Source organism: Neovison vison, chromosome 6 (assembly GCF_020171115.1).
Source record: "Neovison vison isolate M4711 chromosome 6, ASM_NN_V1, whole genome shotgun sequence".
NCBI classification, from domain to species: domain Eukaryota; kingdom Metazoa; phylum Chordata; class Mammalia; order Carnivora; family Mustelidae; genus Neogale; species Neogale vison.
In genome coordinates this window covers 203,027,862-203,044,996 of record NC_058096.1, presented here as the reverse complement: position 1 = coordinate 203,044,996, position 17,135 = coordinate 203,027,862, and the positions used below count along the sequence as shown (strand labels likewise).

General features: G+C 46.8%; 2 protein-coding genes across 16 annotated transcripts in view; one reads left to right on the top strand and one right to left on the bottom strand.

The window, feature by feature from the left end:
• The first annotated feature begins 2,655 nt into the window (after window positions 1-2,655).
• SMIM4 (small integral membrane protein 4) lies at window positions 2,656-6,546 on the top strand. Its single transcript, XM_044253430.1, has 2 exons — window positions 2,656-3,065; window positions 6,442-6,546. Exons 1-2 carry the CDS (start codon window positions 2,915-2,917, stop codon window positions 6,531-6,533), a joined length of 243 nt encoding a protein of 80 aa, XP_044109365.1. The 5' UTR covers window positions 2,656-2,914; the 3' UTR covers window positions 6,534-6,546.
• Window positions 6,547-10,342: 3,796 nt separating this feature from the next.
• Window positions 10,343-17,135, bottom strand: part of PBRM1 (polybromo 1) — a 127,317-nt gene continuing 120,524 nt past the window's right edge. For all 15 annotated transcript variants that reach the window (XM_044253407.1, XM_044253409.1, XM_044253408.1 and 12 more), the window contains 3 exons: window positions 15,108-15,178; window positions 14,778-14,994; window positions 10,343-13,191 (listed from right to left, as the gene is read on the bottom strand). In XM_044253407.1, coding sequence (XP_044109342.1) covers window positions 13,019-13,191; window positions 14,778-14,994; window positions 15,108-15,178 — 461 coding nt within the window. In that variant the 3' untranslated portion in view covers window positions 10,343-13,018. The remainder of the gene's footprint in view (window positions 13,192-14,777; window positions 14,995-15,107; window positions 15,179-17,135) is intronic.

Below are 17,135 nucleotides of genomic sequence, written 5' to 3'. Positions count from 1 at the left end.
CCGCCGCGCGCTGCCCGCGCAGCCCTCGGCCCCTCGGCCAGTCCGCCGCCCTCCGACTGCGCGCCCGCCACGGTGGCCGCGTGCTCCTCACGGCGGCCGGCCAATGGGCGCGGCGCGCGGAGTCCGGCCGGCCAATGGGCGCGCCCCTCGGCCCGGGGGGGGCGGGAGGTCCCGGGACGGGGCGGGGCGGGGCGGACTCCCGGGCCCCCTCCCCCGTCTCCGCGAGGCCGAGAAGGACTCTGCGCTCTGCGCCCCCCTCCGGTAGCCACGGCGGTGATGGCCGCTCCCTCGGCCCCGCTCCCGAGAGGTCGGAGGGCCAAGAACAGCCCTCTCCTTGAGGCTATGGACGGCCGGGGAGCGGGAAGCGGATGACCAGCGCACGGCGAACCCCCCCCGCCCTGACACCCCCTCGCCCACCCCCCCAGGTCCTCTGTCTCTCCCTTCGCTCCCGGGTCCTCTTGCCCCTTCTCCACCCCACCCCACCCCCAGTCCTCCTGACCTCAGCTCCGCCGCCGCTCCCCGCCAGTCCTGCTCTAGGGGGCCTGTTCCGCGCAGACCAGGGGCCGGCCCGTTTCACTCTAGCGAATAAAGAGGACTTACCTCGCGCAGCCCGGTGCTAGCCCCAAGCCGGGTGAGACCCCGGGACCCGCTGGGACACACAGTGCCGTCCACGCCTGCTGAAGCAGCTCCTTCTTGGTCCCTCCCTGCACCGTACGCAGGTGATCCCTTTTAACTCAGAGCAGGAGGACGAGGACATAGCGGTGCAGTTCAGAGTGGTGGGCCCGGGGTCATTGCACCTGCTCGGTTCTGACCTCAGCAAACGACCTCACCGACCCCACCCTTCGCTTTCTCCCACGGGGCCCCTCTTAAGATGCTGTGGTCTTCTAGTCTCCAGACTTTCCATAGACATTCTGCTTCCCTGTTTGCAACCATTCCCCACCTGTTTTTTTCTGAGTCCTGAGTCCGCTTGCGTCCCAGGCCTAACGCTAGGCCTTGAGGCGGCCGACAGAGCACCGATGTGCCCCATCAGTGGGGAGCTGGCTAGCTGGACACTGTTTCCTTGGGGTGCTCCTCCTGGTTTAAGGGCGTATTTGTGCTTTTGAATATCCACTGCACCTTGGCTGAGAACCTACCAACCGTGGGCCAGATCCTGGGCCAGGAGATGGGGCGGGTCGGGGGAGGATCGCGGATGGAGGCAGAAGGGTAGTCCCATGGGAGCCCAACTGAACTAGGTCGGCCTTCGGGACTTGTCCATAAGTAAGCTTCCTCAGGGTGGGAGATGGGTGCCTGGTGGTGACAGGCTCCCAGAGCCACCAAGAGGAGAACCTGGAGTGAGCCACCAAGCCAGTATGCAGGGAGCTGGGTAGGGTAGGCCCCAGGAGAAAACAGGTGATTCAGGAAGCAGCTCTGGGCCAGCAGTTCAGCTCCAGACTCTGTGATCCGTGCCAAGGGCCCTGCTTGCGCTCTCTCTCCTCCAGCCTATTTTTGTATATTTTGTGTTCACACCACTGAACTTTTTATTGACTTTGTTTCCATTTGATGTTCTTAGACTGTGCAATAGTTGTCTCCCTTCTCAAAGATAGGCCCCTGTTGTTTTTCTAGCCTTAGGTGATGAAGTGACAGTCCCTTATAACATGCACAGGGACTCAACAAGCGTGAATGAAGGCTCTGGTGCTCCTGCCTGGCTTAATCTCCTAACTTCTCAGTTTCCCATCCATAAAACAGGATGATGTAAATAAAGGGGAGTGTCCCTAGGTTCTAGAATACATATAAAGAACTGGTACCCAGCATATCATTGTCACGCTATCATCCTGGTGTTTTAGCTAACTATAATGGATCAGTTACCATGCTGCCGGCATGGTAAGTGCTTTATTCGTATTACTTCTAAATCCTCACAGCATCAAAGAGAGGCCCCACTTCGTGGAGCAAGGGATGTGGTTTGACAAAGACCATGCTCTTGAGCCGCTCTGCTGCTCTGTGATTATTGTGAATAAGGAGGTGATGCGCAAAAAGGATCTACATGCACCTGCCTAAGGGTAAGTGCCCCAAACAAGATAGCTTCTATTAATATCGGGGTTGTTCGCACGAAGTGATTGCTTGGACTTTTGTTGTGATCATGATAAAGTTCACCTTTCAAAAATGCATATGGGGGGGTGCCTGGGTGGCTCAGTGGGCTGAAGCCTCTGCCTTCAGCTCGGGTCATGGTCTCGGGGTCCTGGGATGGAGCCCCACATTGGGCTCTCTGCTCAGCGGGGAGCCTGCTTCCTCCTCTCTCTCTGCCTACCTGTGATCTGTCTGTCAAATAAATAAATGAAATCTTAAAAAAAATACATATCGATTCTGTTATTTTTAGAATTCTAGTCATCAGTCACGACCTCGAAATAAATGCAAAGCATTGCATGACGGCCTTTTAGAGTAAAGCGCAGTATATATTTATACCACCAGAGCGGGTCATCACTTCTACCAGGACTTTAAGAAAAAAGATGGCGGTGGCAGAGTAAGGGGTGCCGCGGCCAACTCCGAGCGCTGGCTCGCAAAGGGGAGGCCGGGGCAGGGCCGGCTCGACGCCACGTGGGAGGCCCCGCCCTCTCGGGCCGCCCCGCCTCCAGAGCCGAGGCGCCTGCGCCAGCTCCCTCGGGCTGAGCTCGACCTCACGGAGCACGCGCGCTTCGCCGCATTCGGACTGGAGGATCCGCGCGCCCTACGGCACTCTGATTGGTGGAGCCGTTCAGGCTCTGGGTCGGGGGCTCGGTGTTCCTTCAGCTCAGCACGCGCCTAGCTGCGGGTCAGGGCAGACGTAGCACGGTAATTGGGCTTCCGGGCTCCGCTGTAGCTGGGCGCTCCAGTCCGGGGGCGGGGGCAGCTCCCGTGGCTCCCGGTTCCGCCGTACCCCTCTCCACGACCTGGGTCGGGCATGTTTTCCAGGGCCCAGGTGAAGCGGGTCCTGCAGCGGGTGCCCGGGAAGGATCGATTCGGCGTCTACAGGTTCCTGCCTTTTTTTTTTGTCCTGGGAGGAACGATGGAGTGGATCATGATTAAACTGCGTGTGGGCCAGGAGACCTTCTGTAAGTGGGGGTGCAGCAGGGTCCGTCTCATTTCAGGAAGGCAGAAGGCGGCTAGGGACCCCTTTTCCTGGGGGACGGTCTTAGGTTGCAGACCGCTTGTTCCATTCAGAGCGCTGAGCTGCTCTTACCGTGGTTAGGAGGGCAAGGATGCTTCCGTTCGCGGCCCGGGGTGACAAAGGCATGTCGGCGTCCAACCTTAAGACTTTCCCTGCACTTTCGGGGAGAGCACGTGACTTGACGCAGGACGCTCTGCTCTCAAGCCTGCCCCATGTCCCTGCGGGCCGGTGACGTTGTTTGGTCCTAAGGAACAGACTTGCTGACAGCGCCGTGGAAGGGAGTGGGATCCTGAAGACTGAGGGAATCTCCTGCTAATTGGCCAGCCCTCTTCCGGATTCCTCAGTCCAAACCCTGGAAGGAGCCGGTCTGCCTGCCTAACTACCACTGTCTTTGCCGGGCAGAGTCATTGGCACCGGCGTCCAGCACTGTGGAAAGAGTGCCGGGCGCTGCTTTGTGGAGCACTAGCTCTGGAAAGGCCAGTTCTCCTTCTGGAAAGACTTTCCCACCCCTTAGATCCTTTCTGCTTTATCCCTCTCTAGAAACATGTGTCACTTATGAACTGCCAACCCTTATTAAAAAAAAAAAAAACAAAAAAATCTTTAAAAAAAGATTTTAAAAAATAATCTCTATACTGAACATGGGGCTCAGACCCACAACCCTGTGATCCAGAGTTGCAGCTCCACTGACTGAGCCAGCCAGGCACCCCGCCAACCCTTCACTTTTTAAAGATTGATTTATTTGACACAGAGAGCACAAGCAGGGAGAAAGGCAGAGGGAGAAGCAGGCTCCCCACTGAGCAGGAAGCCTGATCCAATGCAGGGATGGGTCCCAGGAATCACTCAGCTGAGTCACTGAGTGACTTCACTCAGCTGAAGGCAGACGCACTGATCCACCCAGGGATTTCCCCCAACCCTTATTTTAAAAACACTGTTACATTAGTGTTTCTAAAGATTAGTCCTTTTGTTTATCCATTCATCAGTATTTAATGAGCACCCATGAGAGTATATAATGAACAAGGTAGAGAGTCCCCCACTCCACAAGAGTTCTAATGGTAGAGACCCATCATAACGTCAATTACTATTAAGTGTGATCAGTGCTGTGAGGGCAAGTGTGTGTGTGGGGGGGCAATGGTGGTCTTGGGTGGGGCCACCTCAGTTGGATCAGATGGTGCAGGGAAGGCATCCAGGAGTTACCATGTCAGGTGGGGACTGCAGACTGACTGAGTAGGTCAGCCAGATGAGGGGAATGTTCGTGGAGTTGAAAGTGTCTCATGCTAGTGGTGAGGGTAAACACGGGGCCACGGTGTGGATATTTACTGTTTGAGGGACTGCAGGTGAGCAGAGTGAGGGATGAAGTGGTTAGAAACGTGCCTGGGCAGGGCCACAGGACTGGAGAACCAAGACTGTACCCAAAGGATTGAAGGGTTTTAAGCAGCAGTGGATTATCACATGAGGAGAATGGCTTCTTGGGGAGAGGAGGCAAGAGTACTTGGGCTGTGTGGCTGTTCAGGTCTGAGACGGTAGCCTGGTTGGGTGGGGACAGACGGGATGCCAAGAAGTGAGTGGACTTGATACCTAGGAGGTGGTCCTGACAGGGCCTGGTGATTGAGTGGACTCAGAATGAGCAGGAGAGGCTTCCAGTAGGACAGCTGTTGTGCAGGGGGGATACTGGCAGGACAGTCCGGACTCGGTTTTGGACATGCTAAGGTGGAGATGGTTATACAGATCTGAAGCTCAGGAGGCACATCTGGGCCATGGATATGGGTTTGTGGGTCATTCGAAAGCAGATTGTGATGAAAGTCAGAGTCCAATCCCAACATTTTAAGGGTGATTGGCAATGGCTGGAGAGACGAGTAGGGAAACCAGGAGGGTTTATCACAGCAGACAGGAGGTCCAGGAACTCTGACTAGGCGAATGGGAGGTCAGCCCTCCAGGAGAGACAAAGATGCTGGTCAGGAAAGAGTGGAGAGGCTGCAGATAACTGGCTCTTGAGAAGGTAGGAGAGGTTGGGATCAGAGCAGGGCGACAGGAGTAGCCCTTGAAAGTTAGCTAGAAGTTAGTTCTCTATTGATGACTGATCTGTGTGAAGAAAGTTCATGGCCATCTGGGGGTGAGTGAGGGTGGGTCAGGAAACAGGGTTGTTAGGCATCACCGAGGGCCCAGTTAAATGCATTAGTTGGCCCCACAGTGCAAAGCAAGCAGAGGGAGGGATGGGGGAGGGCAGCTGGATGAATCTGTAGTTGGGGTTTTGAAGGTGTGTCAAGAAGTTGATATTGCTAGGAGGGAATTGCCGCTGGTTTGAGCAGGAAGATAGAACAAGGTGGGGCTGAGGGGGTATTCAGGGGCCAAGTGCCTGGGGAAGAACTTAATAGAGATCCAAGGACAGAATGCCTAGAAAGGTAGTAGAGGAATCGGTCAGAGCAGGGTGAATTATTTGAGAGAGCACTGCAAGTAGATGGGACAGGTTGACTGGAGAAGTCAAGGAGGCGAAGGGGACGAGCGCTTCATCCTCACGGTGGGTGGCGTTGCCTGGGAAGGTAGCACAGGACAGGTCAAGGAGCCTGACCTAGATGTCAGCGTTTTCAGTGATTGAAGGGGAGTAGAGAGCAGGTGCCCTTGCAGAGAAGACTGTGGCAGATGGCAAAAGCCAAAAAGGAAGAGGGTGGAGAATCAGCAGTGTGGAAAAGCATAGCCGAGAACAAGGGACCTGACCTGACCTCCCCACTCTGAGTTCCTGGCGATGGGCAAGGGAGCTGCAGAGCCAAAGGGCAAGAAGCACCTTTGACACACTTTAGTTAAGGATGATTTCGGAGAAAATAGACATTTTGGGGGGTGCGGTAGGGAAGGAAGTGAGGAAAGTCTTAAAACATTGCTAAGAGGTGTGCTATGCTAGGACATGATCCTATCTTTGACGACACGGACTTTCACCACGCTATTGACGTGCAGAACTGCATTTAACTTATTATTTTTTTATTTTTAAAGATTTTGTCAGAGAGAGAGAGAGAGAATGTGCACAGGCAGGGGGGAATGGCAGGCAGAGGGAGAAGCAGGCTTCCTATGGAGCAGGGAGCCCGATGCAGGACTCAATCCCAGGACCCTGTGACCATGACCTGAGCGAAAGGCAGCTGCTTAACTGACCGAGGCACCCAGGCACACCCCCTCCAAGTTTTGTTTTAAATGAAGTTTATTTTGGCCTTGAGTTAAAACAGTGAGATTCAGAAAAAGCTGACAGACCTAGACTGTTCATTAAATTAGTCAGATCTAAGTACCTTTAATTCCTATTTCTTAAAAGTCTAAGTAAAAATTTTTATTTGACACAGATGATGTCTACCGTAGAAAAGCCTCAGAACGACAGTATCAGAGGAGGATGGAAAATGCATCGGAGACTGAACTTCAGCCGTCAATAAAGTGAATATGAAATTTCATTGCTGGTTTCAACTCCTTTGAAAATGTACCTTTCGGATCTCTTGTTCTTATTCAGAACTGCCTTGACAAAGAATTTTTATAGTTTTCCTGTCTGCTTCAATACTTCCTAAGTCACTTTTGGACAACACTTAACGGAAAAACTATTTCTTCCTGAAACACACCTGCCCAATGAATCTATTCTATGAAATATTTCTTAAAACAATTCAAGGATCAAGCAGGATGCTTTTTTAGTACAGTCAGAATTGTTTGCGAGTCTTTTGTTCTAGGTAACAAATTGATAACCTTACTTTTTTGCAGAATTCAGATTTAATCTTGGGACATAAAAGTAAACTCTCCATTCCAGGACTATTTAAACCAGGGTAATTTTGCAGATTACATTTCTGCCAGCTACCAATCTGTCACCATTTTGCGAGGCTGGTGGGAATTCCTGACCATACATTACTCAGGTCAGGTGCTCTTGTGAACAGAAATAACCCCTTCCTTTGCCTGTCCCCACAAACATACAAGGGCTGCTGGAACTCCAGGAAGACTCCAGAGGGGGGAGGCTTCACACTTGTCTGTGAGAAGATGCGCTTTCATGAAGCTGTTGAAGGTAAAGATACTGCTTCTTCCCTAAGAAAGTGAACCTTCACACTGAAAAAGCAAAACCATAAAACCACCACAGACTTCAGCTAAGTCAGAGGCTTAGTCTACTGGGGAGAGATTTTGTAATTTGACCCAGAGTAAGTCTGGGTCAGCTGATAGTAAAAACAAAGGCTTTATCCATTTTTTTTTCCTTTTACTCCAAGCTTGGTAACTACATCCAACATCTATTTAATCAAGAACACATCTCTATATTAAAGAAGGCTGTTTCATAATGGTTTCTAACAACTGATCATGAATATTACAGAAGCAGATGCTTAAGGCTATAGGGTAATCTCAAGGTAAAGATCTCTGCCACGAACCTACCTTCCCAAGCTTTTCTAGGGTTTCTTTTTCTAATTTCAGTCCATTGATATTAGAATCAATTCAGTATAAATAGCAAGCCACTGACTACTCAGATCTCCTTCAAGCACTACCCATACCAGCTCAGTCACTGCTCAGGGATGGCTTGAATGCGAAGACCAGTGATGACCCACAGCACCAGGGAGAGGGAGGTGTTTCTCCTGTGCACTTGTGTGCCTAGAGAGTTCCTGGTGAACCTAACCTCACAGGCATTTTAGTGGTTAGACTACAGCGTAAGAAATTACATTGTGGTCACATTCTCCCAGTTAAACATGGCCTTATTCCATGCTTCCCCCATCCCAGTTTTAGTTTAGTACTGATATATACAGAGAATATGTAATGGACACACTGTTTACAAAGGGAAGTTGTAAATGCTAATAAAACCATCAACTAACTTACATGTCTGCTGTGGGTTCCCTCCCTGGCCCACCTCCCTGTCTGCACCCCAGAGAAAATCACGAGCTACAAATGCATGTTTAACCTTCCTTAAAGAGTTTTCTTCTTTTTTAAAAAATCTGTATTAGCGTGCTGCTTTACTGAAGGACAACACTTTGTAGATAAGAAATGTCACTTTAAGGCAAGGAGACTGGCAAAGCAATTACTGCATTAAATTGAAGGTACTTTCGGAGCCTATCAGTTTCGATGCTAGATAGAGGGTAAAAACTAACCTCTGTTAACTGAGGTGAAAGCTTTTTTTTTTTTTTTTTAAAAGCTTTCTTTTTTTTTTTTTTTAAGATTTTATTTATTTATTTGACAGAGACAGATCACAAGTAGGCAGAGAGGCAGGCAGAGAGAGAGAGGAGGAAGCAGGCTCCCTGCCGAGCAGAGAGCCCGATGCGGGACTTGATCCCAGGACCCTGAGATCATGACCTGAGCCGAAGGCAGCGGCTTAACCCACTGAGCCACCCAGGCGCCCGAGGTGAAAGCTTTTTAAATTCACCTTAAAACAAACTTTAACCCTCTAGAATCTGACTCTGCCTGACTTAGTAGGCACAGGAACTACTTAGGGAACTTTAAAAACGGTTAGAGCAATGCTCTTACATGCGGATTATAGGACTGCAGTGCCTCCTAGTGTAAACTATGCGGCAAAGCTTTTAATGACCCAGGTTTTAAAAACTGTACTTCTAGAATGACAAAAATTGAATTAGCATTTATTGCTTGAAATTTACTTCCACTATGGTGTTGGGTAAGGAAAGTGAGCTTTTCGGGCGCCTGGGTGGCTCAGTGGGTTAAAGCCTCTGCCTTCAGCTTGGGTCACGATCTCGGGGTCCTGGAATTGAGCCCCGCATCTGGCTCTCTGCTCAGTGGGGAGTCTGCTCTCCCCCACCCCTGACCTGCCTGCCTCTCTGCCTACTTGTGATCTCTGTCAAATAAATAAATAAAATCTTTTAAAAATTTTAAGGGAAGTGGGCTTTGGAGTGCTTCACTTTACCAGATAAACTGATCAGGAAAGTTAACTTAGGTATGCAGCAGATTCTCAATAAATGAGGGCTATCCTGATCCCTCTAATGATCCTATTCTGGAAGTCTTTTGGTGAGGGGGCAGCAAAGCATGGTTAACTGAGCGATAGCAAAGTGGTAGTACAAAGCTCCTGGGAAGGGAGGGGACCCAAGGGGGCTGCCCTCTATTCTGAAAGTCTTGCCTAAATCTCAGATGTATAATTTAAACACACCGATCTCTCTTCTCTTTTCGTATGTCTCAATTTTTCACACCAAGTTACTTCTCTGTAAAAAAGTGCACATTTGGGGTGCCTGGGTGGCTCAGTGGGTTAAAGCCTCTGCCTTCGGCTTGGGTCATGGTCCCAGGGTTCTGGGATTGAGCACAGCATCCAGCTCTCTTAGCTGGGAGCCTGCTTCCTCCTCTCTGCCTGCCTCTCTGCCTACTTGTTATCTCTGTCAAATAAATAAATAAAATCTTTAAAAAAAAGTGCACATTTGGACCATGGTGCTTTCCAAAGCAATTCTCTCCTAGAAAAGCAGTACAGTATCAGTTCACACTCTATACATGTGCACTGAATTGGGAATTTCTTGTCACATTTATGTGCAACCCATAAGGCATCAATGCCACATCTATTCCGGGGACAGAAGGAGTCTATTACGTGTTCAGCTCTGAACTTTTGTTTGGCTGATCTAGCACACTTCCAAACTGAAAAGGAACAGAGTCACAGCAGTATCTGTTCGCTCAGTGTTCAGCGGGAATGTTTGACTATTCAATGATTATTCAAAATACGCTCGTAAGCACAGATGGCGGTACAGCCCTAAACACTTAGGGGTACAGAGCCACAGGGATTTGCAAAGTGATATTAGAGGAAAACAGTTGGTTGATTTTACCAACACTTCTATTAAAAGTGTGGTCATGTTTTTAAGAGCTTATAAGCATGTTAAAGACAACCTGGGCCACCCGTCTCTTCTGGCCACAGACACCTGACTGTTTGACAAAGGGCTTACAATGCTTTATGATACAAGGCATGCTTTCCTTACCTTCCACCATCAGTAATTCTCCAATTTTAACTTCAACCTGTATTTCTGCCCACGATGAGGACATGTTAGGAATTCCCTGACTGTCCGAGAGGCGTGGCGTGGGGCGTGTTGAGCTGCAGTGTGGCTGCATTCGGCCTGTGCTAGTGCAGCCTGAGCCCTGAACCAGGGTCTGCTCACTCAATGACTTTGACCTCCACCTGAGGAGTTTTGTTCCCTTAAATTGGCAGCTATATCCCTGTCAGCACAGAATCAAGACTTGCAGGAATTAAGCCTGCTTGAACCTAACATCTGACACAGCTTTAACAGAACAACCAAACCTGGTTAATCCAAATCACTTTGCAAACTCCATTTTTATTTGGATTAAAAAGCTTTAAATGAACAAACATATGATACATACATGTTAAAGGACTAGTTACCACTTAAACCTCCTCTGATACAGAAATTAGAATAAACCAAGTTTTTAATTAGGTCTGCAAAATGTTCAAGCTCAGAAGTCAACAACACCAGTTTGAGATTTCACACAAGAAGTGTCCCCTGTCAGTTCTTCCTCATAGGAAGACAAGGGTGGGTTCAAAATCAAAGCAGTTCAAAGGCCTTTTAAATCAGTTGGCTGACATACTATTTTAAACCTAGAGGTTTTCCTCCAAATAAACAAAATTCTTTTCCACATGAACTTATATTTTGAAAATATTTAGGCCATTAAACTTTCTAATCCATATCACTAGTTCCTAAAATTCGTGGCGGGGGGGAGATGTATATAGTTCACTTGTACTTTCTTAAGTCAGGACATTAAAAAAATTTTTTTTTGGCTATCTTTTTTGGAAAATGGCTGACCTCAAATCTTATATCCTATATATTCACTGATACTCTCCAAGTTAATATACAGAAAGACATGATTCTAAAATAAATACATAGATTTTTTTTTTTTTTAAACTTAATTAGGGCCTGCCTACTGGCCCCCTGGCCCGGCTCTGCACTGCCTTAGGGAAGCCCCTGGCTGGATCTATGGTTTCTACAGCACCTCTAGACACTGGGAAGGAGCCTGGAGGAGGAGTGCCCTGGCTTCTAATGCCCCACCTAGCCCACAGTGAAGAGTTTTTAGAGGCTTCCCAAAGAAGTCTCATCCAGACCTTAAAAAGGGAAATAAGATGGGTGCATGAAATAAATAAATAACTTAACCAAAATTAGATTTCAGGTTCTTTGGTGTAATTCAAGAATGTCTAGAAATAAAATAATCTGATTGTATTATACAGTCCATGATGACTCGATGGCCCAAATCACTAGGAAGTGAAGATTTCTTTCTCTGATTCAGTTTAACAATAAGGTACTGACATACTATCGCAATACATTTTTTAAAATTCAGAATTATTCAAAACACTTGATGCAAACTGAGACCCAGTGGTTGACTATAGGCAATGAGGTTACAAGGGCCTCCTGTATTTAAAGTATCTAGAATACAAGAGACTTGTTTCCATTCTACACACTTTTGTCCCCATGATTTCGTAAGAATGGCAATTAAATATCCAGGTATTGATTCATACCAGATTAAAAGAAAAAAGTATCCTGTGAGAGTCACTCTCTCAATTTATAAACAGTAAGGGAAGCTCCACCAAAATGGCAACAATCTTGTTACAAAAAAACAGGTTTCAAAAACCTCGAGGGGAATCCAGGTGTGGTGCTTTTCTACCTGTCAGCGAATCATATGCTGCCTCCAAATACTCATTCTAGGCTCATGTGAAGGAGAAAGGGTCAACCCCAAATGTTTGGGATCCATATTGGTCTTTTTAAGTGAGTATTTTCTTAGATTATAATTACTTTCTCCTGAAATTCAAAAGCACAAGTTAAATTTAAAAAACATTTTTAGAAAGCCTTAAGTTTCTGGTTGAGAATTACAACACTGAAACTTAGAAAGAAAAAAAAAAATGCCACATCTGGTGAGGAAATAAAGATACAAAAACATACGTGCTTATGCAGACAATCTACCCTTTTTACAATTATGCTTCTGACAAAGCTCGTATCTGGTTATGCACTCCCTTCCCTATGTTAGGTTAGGTGTTAGGTTTAAAAAATAAATCACCTCTATGCACACCTCAATGCTTTTCAAGGCGAACTTAATGATTTCCAATGTAAGAGATTTAAAATTTTAAATCATCTAGCAAGTATAGGCATAAATTGTGAATTCAATATAAATAGATCAAAAGTACCCTTAAACTTACCTGCCAAGACTAAAGATAATTCAGGGTTGTGCACGTGTTCTGCAAAACTAACTGACACCACAGATGACTAAGAGCACAAGAAACCATGCTCCCCCCTCCAGGGGTCCGGGAGATGCACCAGGGGCAGAAGGATGCACAGCACTGACTTCAGATTTCTGGAGCAAGTCTCTGAGTTAACAGAGCAAATGTGCCAGGTCTGCCAAACACCTGTAACCTAAAATAACTTCTCACTTCAACTATAAAAGACAGCTTCTGCTGAAGTGGCTTAAGATACTCAAGTACGTAAAGCAGACTCCAGTGCACTCCCCTCTGTAAGATGTAAACTAGGACCAACTTCACATTTCATTGTCAACTTAAACTAATCTGTAAACTCTCGTGCGTGTGTGTGTGTGTGTATATTTTTTTCATTTTGTTTGTTCTTTTATAAAAAAACAAAACCAAAAACCAAAACCCCAAGCCAAGACAAAACCTTTGATGGTTTCAGTTCCATGGCAACAAGTAAAAAGATAAAACTCCAAGTCTACATATACAACCAATTATGAAACTGGTTTTTAAACGAAGGAAACATATGCAAAAAAATCTCTGTGTATTTGATAAAGTCAACTTAATATAACAAAAACAAATTGAAATAGCTTATTAAAAGTGTCCTTATATAAAAATGGCCTTGTGATGTACAGTAAAATGCAATAAAAATTATCATCCTTTGTTCCTCCCCCCACCCCCAGTAACTAAAATGGCTACTGTTCCACAAAACTCTTTATGCTTCTATAAAAGAAACGTAATTGATGTGATTAAAGGTTTTCTAGATTGTATGCTTGGCGAATGTTGAGGGTGTCTCGGAGCATCAAATCCCGAAGGCGCCAGAGGGCATCTGCCATGGTAGTGTGGGCCCCTTTACTTTTCAGCCAGTGAGAGGGGAGGCGGCTCTCCTGTTCTTTTGACAAATGGACATCGCGTCTTCGAGCTGAAAATTAAAATGCACACAAGAGGAAGAAAAGTAGGAATTTTAAGGCAACAATTTCCCCCTCAGACCTAAGGTCTGGTTATTTATTAAAGCATATAACACTTATTATTTATTAAGTATTATGAATTTAACTCTGTAGGGTATTTCCAAGCAAATGTCTTCTCTATCATTTTATTAGGCATCTTTTTTTTTTTTTTTTAAGCATCTTTTTTTTTTTAAAACTGTGCACTTAGGTATGAGGCTACCTAGCTAAGGATGTCTTACTGCTTTATGGTTTGTATTTTAGAAATTCTCTAATTTATAATAATGACTTAAAAAAAGAGATGCACAGTGTAACATAATTCTCTATGAATGGGAACATCAGAGTTGCACAAACACCTAAAAGATCTAATCACTAGTATTGTGTTGCAGGAAGTCCTGATGATTAATCATTTCTCCAGGGATGCCTGGGTGGTGCAGTCGTTTAAGCGTCCAACTCTTGGTTTTGACTCAGGTTATGAACTCAAGCCCCAGGTTGGGCTCTGTGCTCAGTCTGGAGTCTGTCTGAGACTTGCTCTCACTCTCCCTCTGCCTCTCCTCACTGCTCTCTTTCTCAAGTAAATAGCTCTTTAAAAAATTAATAATTCTTCAGTGTTAACAAAAGTTCCTAAAAAGGAAAATGTGAGGAAAACGAAAACATACCTATTACTCTGAAAGAAATCGAATGATCAAACTGGTTTAGAATGAAGAATGAGAGGCACTAGGATGGCTTAGTCGGCTAAGCATCCAACACTTGATTTTAGCACAGGTCACGATCTCAAGGGTGACTGATCTCAGCAAGGTGAGATGGAGCCACACATCAGCCCCTGCACACAGCATGGAGTCTGCTCGAGACTCTCTCCCTCTCCCTTTGCCCCTCCCCCTGCTCCTGCCCTCTGGCACTAAATAAATAAAGTCTTAAAAAAAAAATGAAGAATGATGAGTAGGAGCTTGTACATTTCCTTCTAGAAACCAGCCAAGTTATTTAATTTAATTTGATTTAACTTTATGGGGGGGGAGGGGCAGAGGGAGAAAGAAACTTAAACAGGTTCACTGCCCACTATGAAGCCTCACTTAGGGTTTGAGCTCACAACCCGGAGATCATGACCTGAGCCAAAATTAAGAGTCAGACACTTAAACTGACTGAGCCACCCAGAGCCCCAGGCAAGTTATTTTAGTATGTACTGAAAACACATTAAGTCTGCTGAACTGAATAAGTAACTCGATAGGTTAACTGAAACAGGTTAACTGGCTGAGCCACCCAGATGCCCCTGAACCGAAGGAATTTTTAATTTACCCAAATGCATCTATACTCATACCCAAATGCCTAAAAAAGGATTGAAAAAATTTAGAATACACTTAAAAAGATAGCAGTGATGTTTATGACAAAACTCAGAAATACAGCAAAAGCCCCATTTTCAGTGTGTGCTGTCACTCTACAAAAAAGCTCCAAACCCTTCTATTACAGAATTCATTTTACTCCTCTGAGAAAAGTGGGTGTCTACCCCACAATATAGTGCCAACAGCAGTGGGACTTCACAAAGGCTTGCTAAAGAAGGACTCCTTACCTGCCAGGGTTTGGTCCCACTTGCTAATGCTGTTTGACTCAGCACTGAGGCCTTCGATGTATTTCAGGTAGGCCTCTGAGTGGAGAAGCCGCTGTGTCTTCGGTGGGGGAGCCACAAACATGGGCGTTGTCGGCTGCTGTATGACAGGGGGGCCAGCTGGATGTGGGCCAGGATATGGGGGTGGTGCCTGCTGCCCTGGAGGCCCCAAAACTCCTACCTGAAAGAACACAGAGCACACGGTGAGGGGAAAAAAAACACCTGGCACGCACTCTGAGAAATAGGGTAACTTGAATTCTGTCAAGTCCTAGAAAATCCAACTGAGAGTCTCACCTGCTGTCCGTACGGACTTCCGCCTGGTGCTGGAGTCCCCACCATAGGGGCCACTCCTTGGTTCATCACACCTATAATTCAGAATGCAATGGCACAGTTAGAGGCTCTGGGTTGAGAGGACTACTGAAAAACTACTGATAAGAAATGATGCCATTTATAATGCAAACCTATGGATCTCTGCCCTTGAATTTTCTCGATAGGAACCCTCTGCACCCAAAATGGGATGCAGCATTCACAGAGAAAATTCACGTTCTGTTGTTTTTTTAGGTACTTTAAGTATAATGCTAGTACAACCTGTCAGATGTGCATTAATTAATCATGGCTTAGAAATGCTTTGAACCTTGCATACAATTCTAACATTCCCCTAGGTCAGCTTAGTCGGACTAGGTCTCTATTTTCAAAGTAATTTTCGACACATTTTCCTGCAACTGAAGCCCAGGTTTCATTTTGGCAGTAATGGTCCTGTCGTCGGGCTCAAGAGCAGGGACACAAGGGAACAGGCTGTGCAAGGGCACAGTTTAGTGAGCCCCGTGGAGACTGGAGGCACATCCCTGCTGCCCTCTCACGGGCCCTAGCACCTCTGCTTCTAACAGGAGTCACTAATGCTGGTGGACAGGGCACTTCCGTCTGGTGCGCAGCTCTGTGAAAAGGATCATCTGGAGGCAGATCAGCCTCGCTGCTGTCACTTCAGATGCAAAAATGACAAAGGGAGAGACACTTCATGGACCTACTATATTTGTACTCTGTACCTGGGAATAATTTTGTGAACTTCCCTTGATGATTCCTCACAAGCAATTTCTGTCCCGTAGGTACGAGCTGATCATGGTGAGATGTCCTAAATATACTGTCTGGGGCTGTTTCAATCTCAGGACCGTCCTGTCCATTCACTAAACAGATGCTGAAATAAGCAAGGGTCCCGCTTCATTAAAAACTAATAAGCTATAGCCCAAACCCTGGTGAGCTGCTGTTTAAACTTTAAACAAGTCCTGCCAGCTACAAAGAAGGATCAAAAGGAGCTCACTTCATATGCTAGTTTCTCTGGATTCTAAAATGTTGCTATTTTGGCCAGGCAGAACCAGTCCACTATTCTAAGACTCAGAATTGCTAAAGGCCACTTCCAGGAAGGATTAGATATTTGTTAGAGAGGAAGTAATACATAAAAATAAGCCTCTGTTTACAAAGCAGGGATTTTTATAAGTACCCAGAAGTTTACTTGAATCACCACAGCAGGATCCTCATGCTCATCTGTGACTGGTTTAAGAGGTTGTGGTGGGTAAGCTGCTAGTCCAGCAACATACTAACAACCCCTGTGCGCCACTGCCCCCCAGGCACTCACCCTCCTCACATCCCACAACACAGGGGGCCTCCCTGAGCTGCCTTTCTCTAGTTTTGCAGGGCACAAACAACTCAGCAATTCCCTCTACTTCTTGTCTACAAATGTCATGCAAGAGGGTAGCCAGTGAGAATGTGGGCTAAGTCACCAGGAGATCCTTGAGGCCTCCTCTCCTCAAAGCCTGAGCAGATGTGTGTGTGTGCTTGCGAGCACACTTCCCGGCTTCCTGTTTACAGAGGCCATGCAAGGGGGAAGTTAGTGAGAATGTGGACTGAGTCACCAGAGCTCCCTGAGTCCTCTCCTTAAAGCCTAAGCTGATGGGTACGTGTGTGTGTGTTTGCGTGTGTGTGTTTGTATGTGCGCACGTGCACACGTGTGGGCACTAAGAGGGGTTCTTCCTGTCTCTCCGACTAAAATCAAGTGTATGTGTGCCGCCTCCATTGCAGTTAAGAACCTGAAGCACAGAAAAGGGACACAGTGTGCCCAATACCCACCAAAAGGTTATCTGCTACTTAAAGGGTACTGGCCTTGGATGTGGCTCCCAGTGAGTAACACATGCACCTGGAAGTCAAGTCCAACCTGGTCTGAGTCAGTTAGATACCCAATGCCAAGGTGAGAAGGCACAGAATGAAGGCCAAGTCTACAGGTCACGTGGGTATACACATTTTATAACTGACTTGTGCTGCAAGAGCGAC

Excerpts from the sequence above, each read along its gene's own strand:
- SMIM4 (XM_044253430.1), top strand. The coding sequence starts at position 2,915 with ATGTTTTCCAGGGCCCAGGTGAAGCGGGTCCTGCAGCGGGTGCCCGGG. Across the intron at positions 3,066-6,441 it reads TGTGGGCCAGGAGACCTTCT|ATGATGTCTACCGTAGAAAA; the intron begins GTAAGTGGGGGT and ends TATTTGACACAG.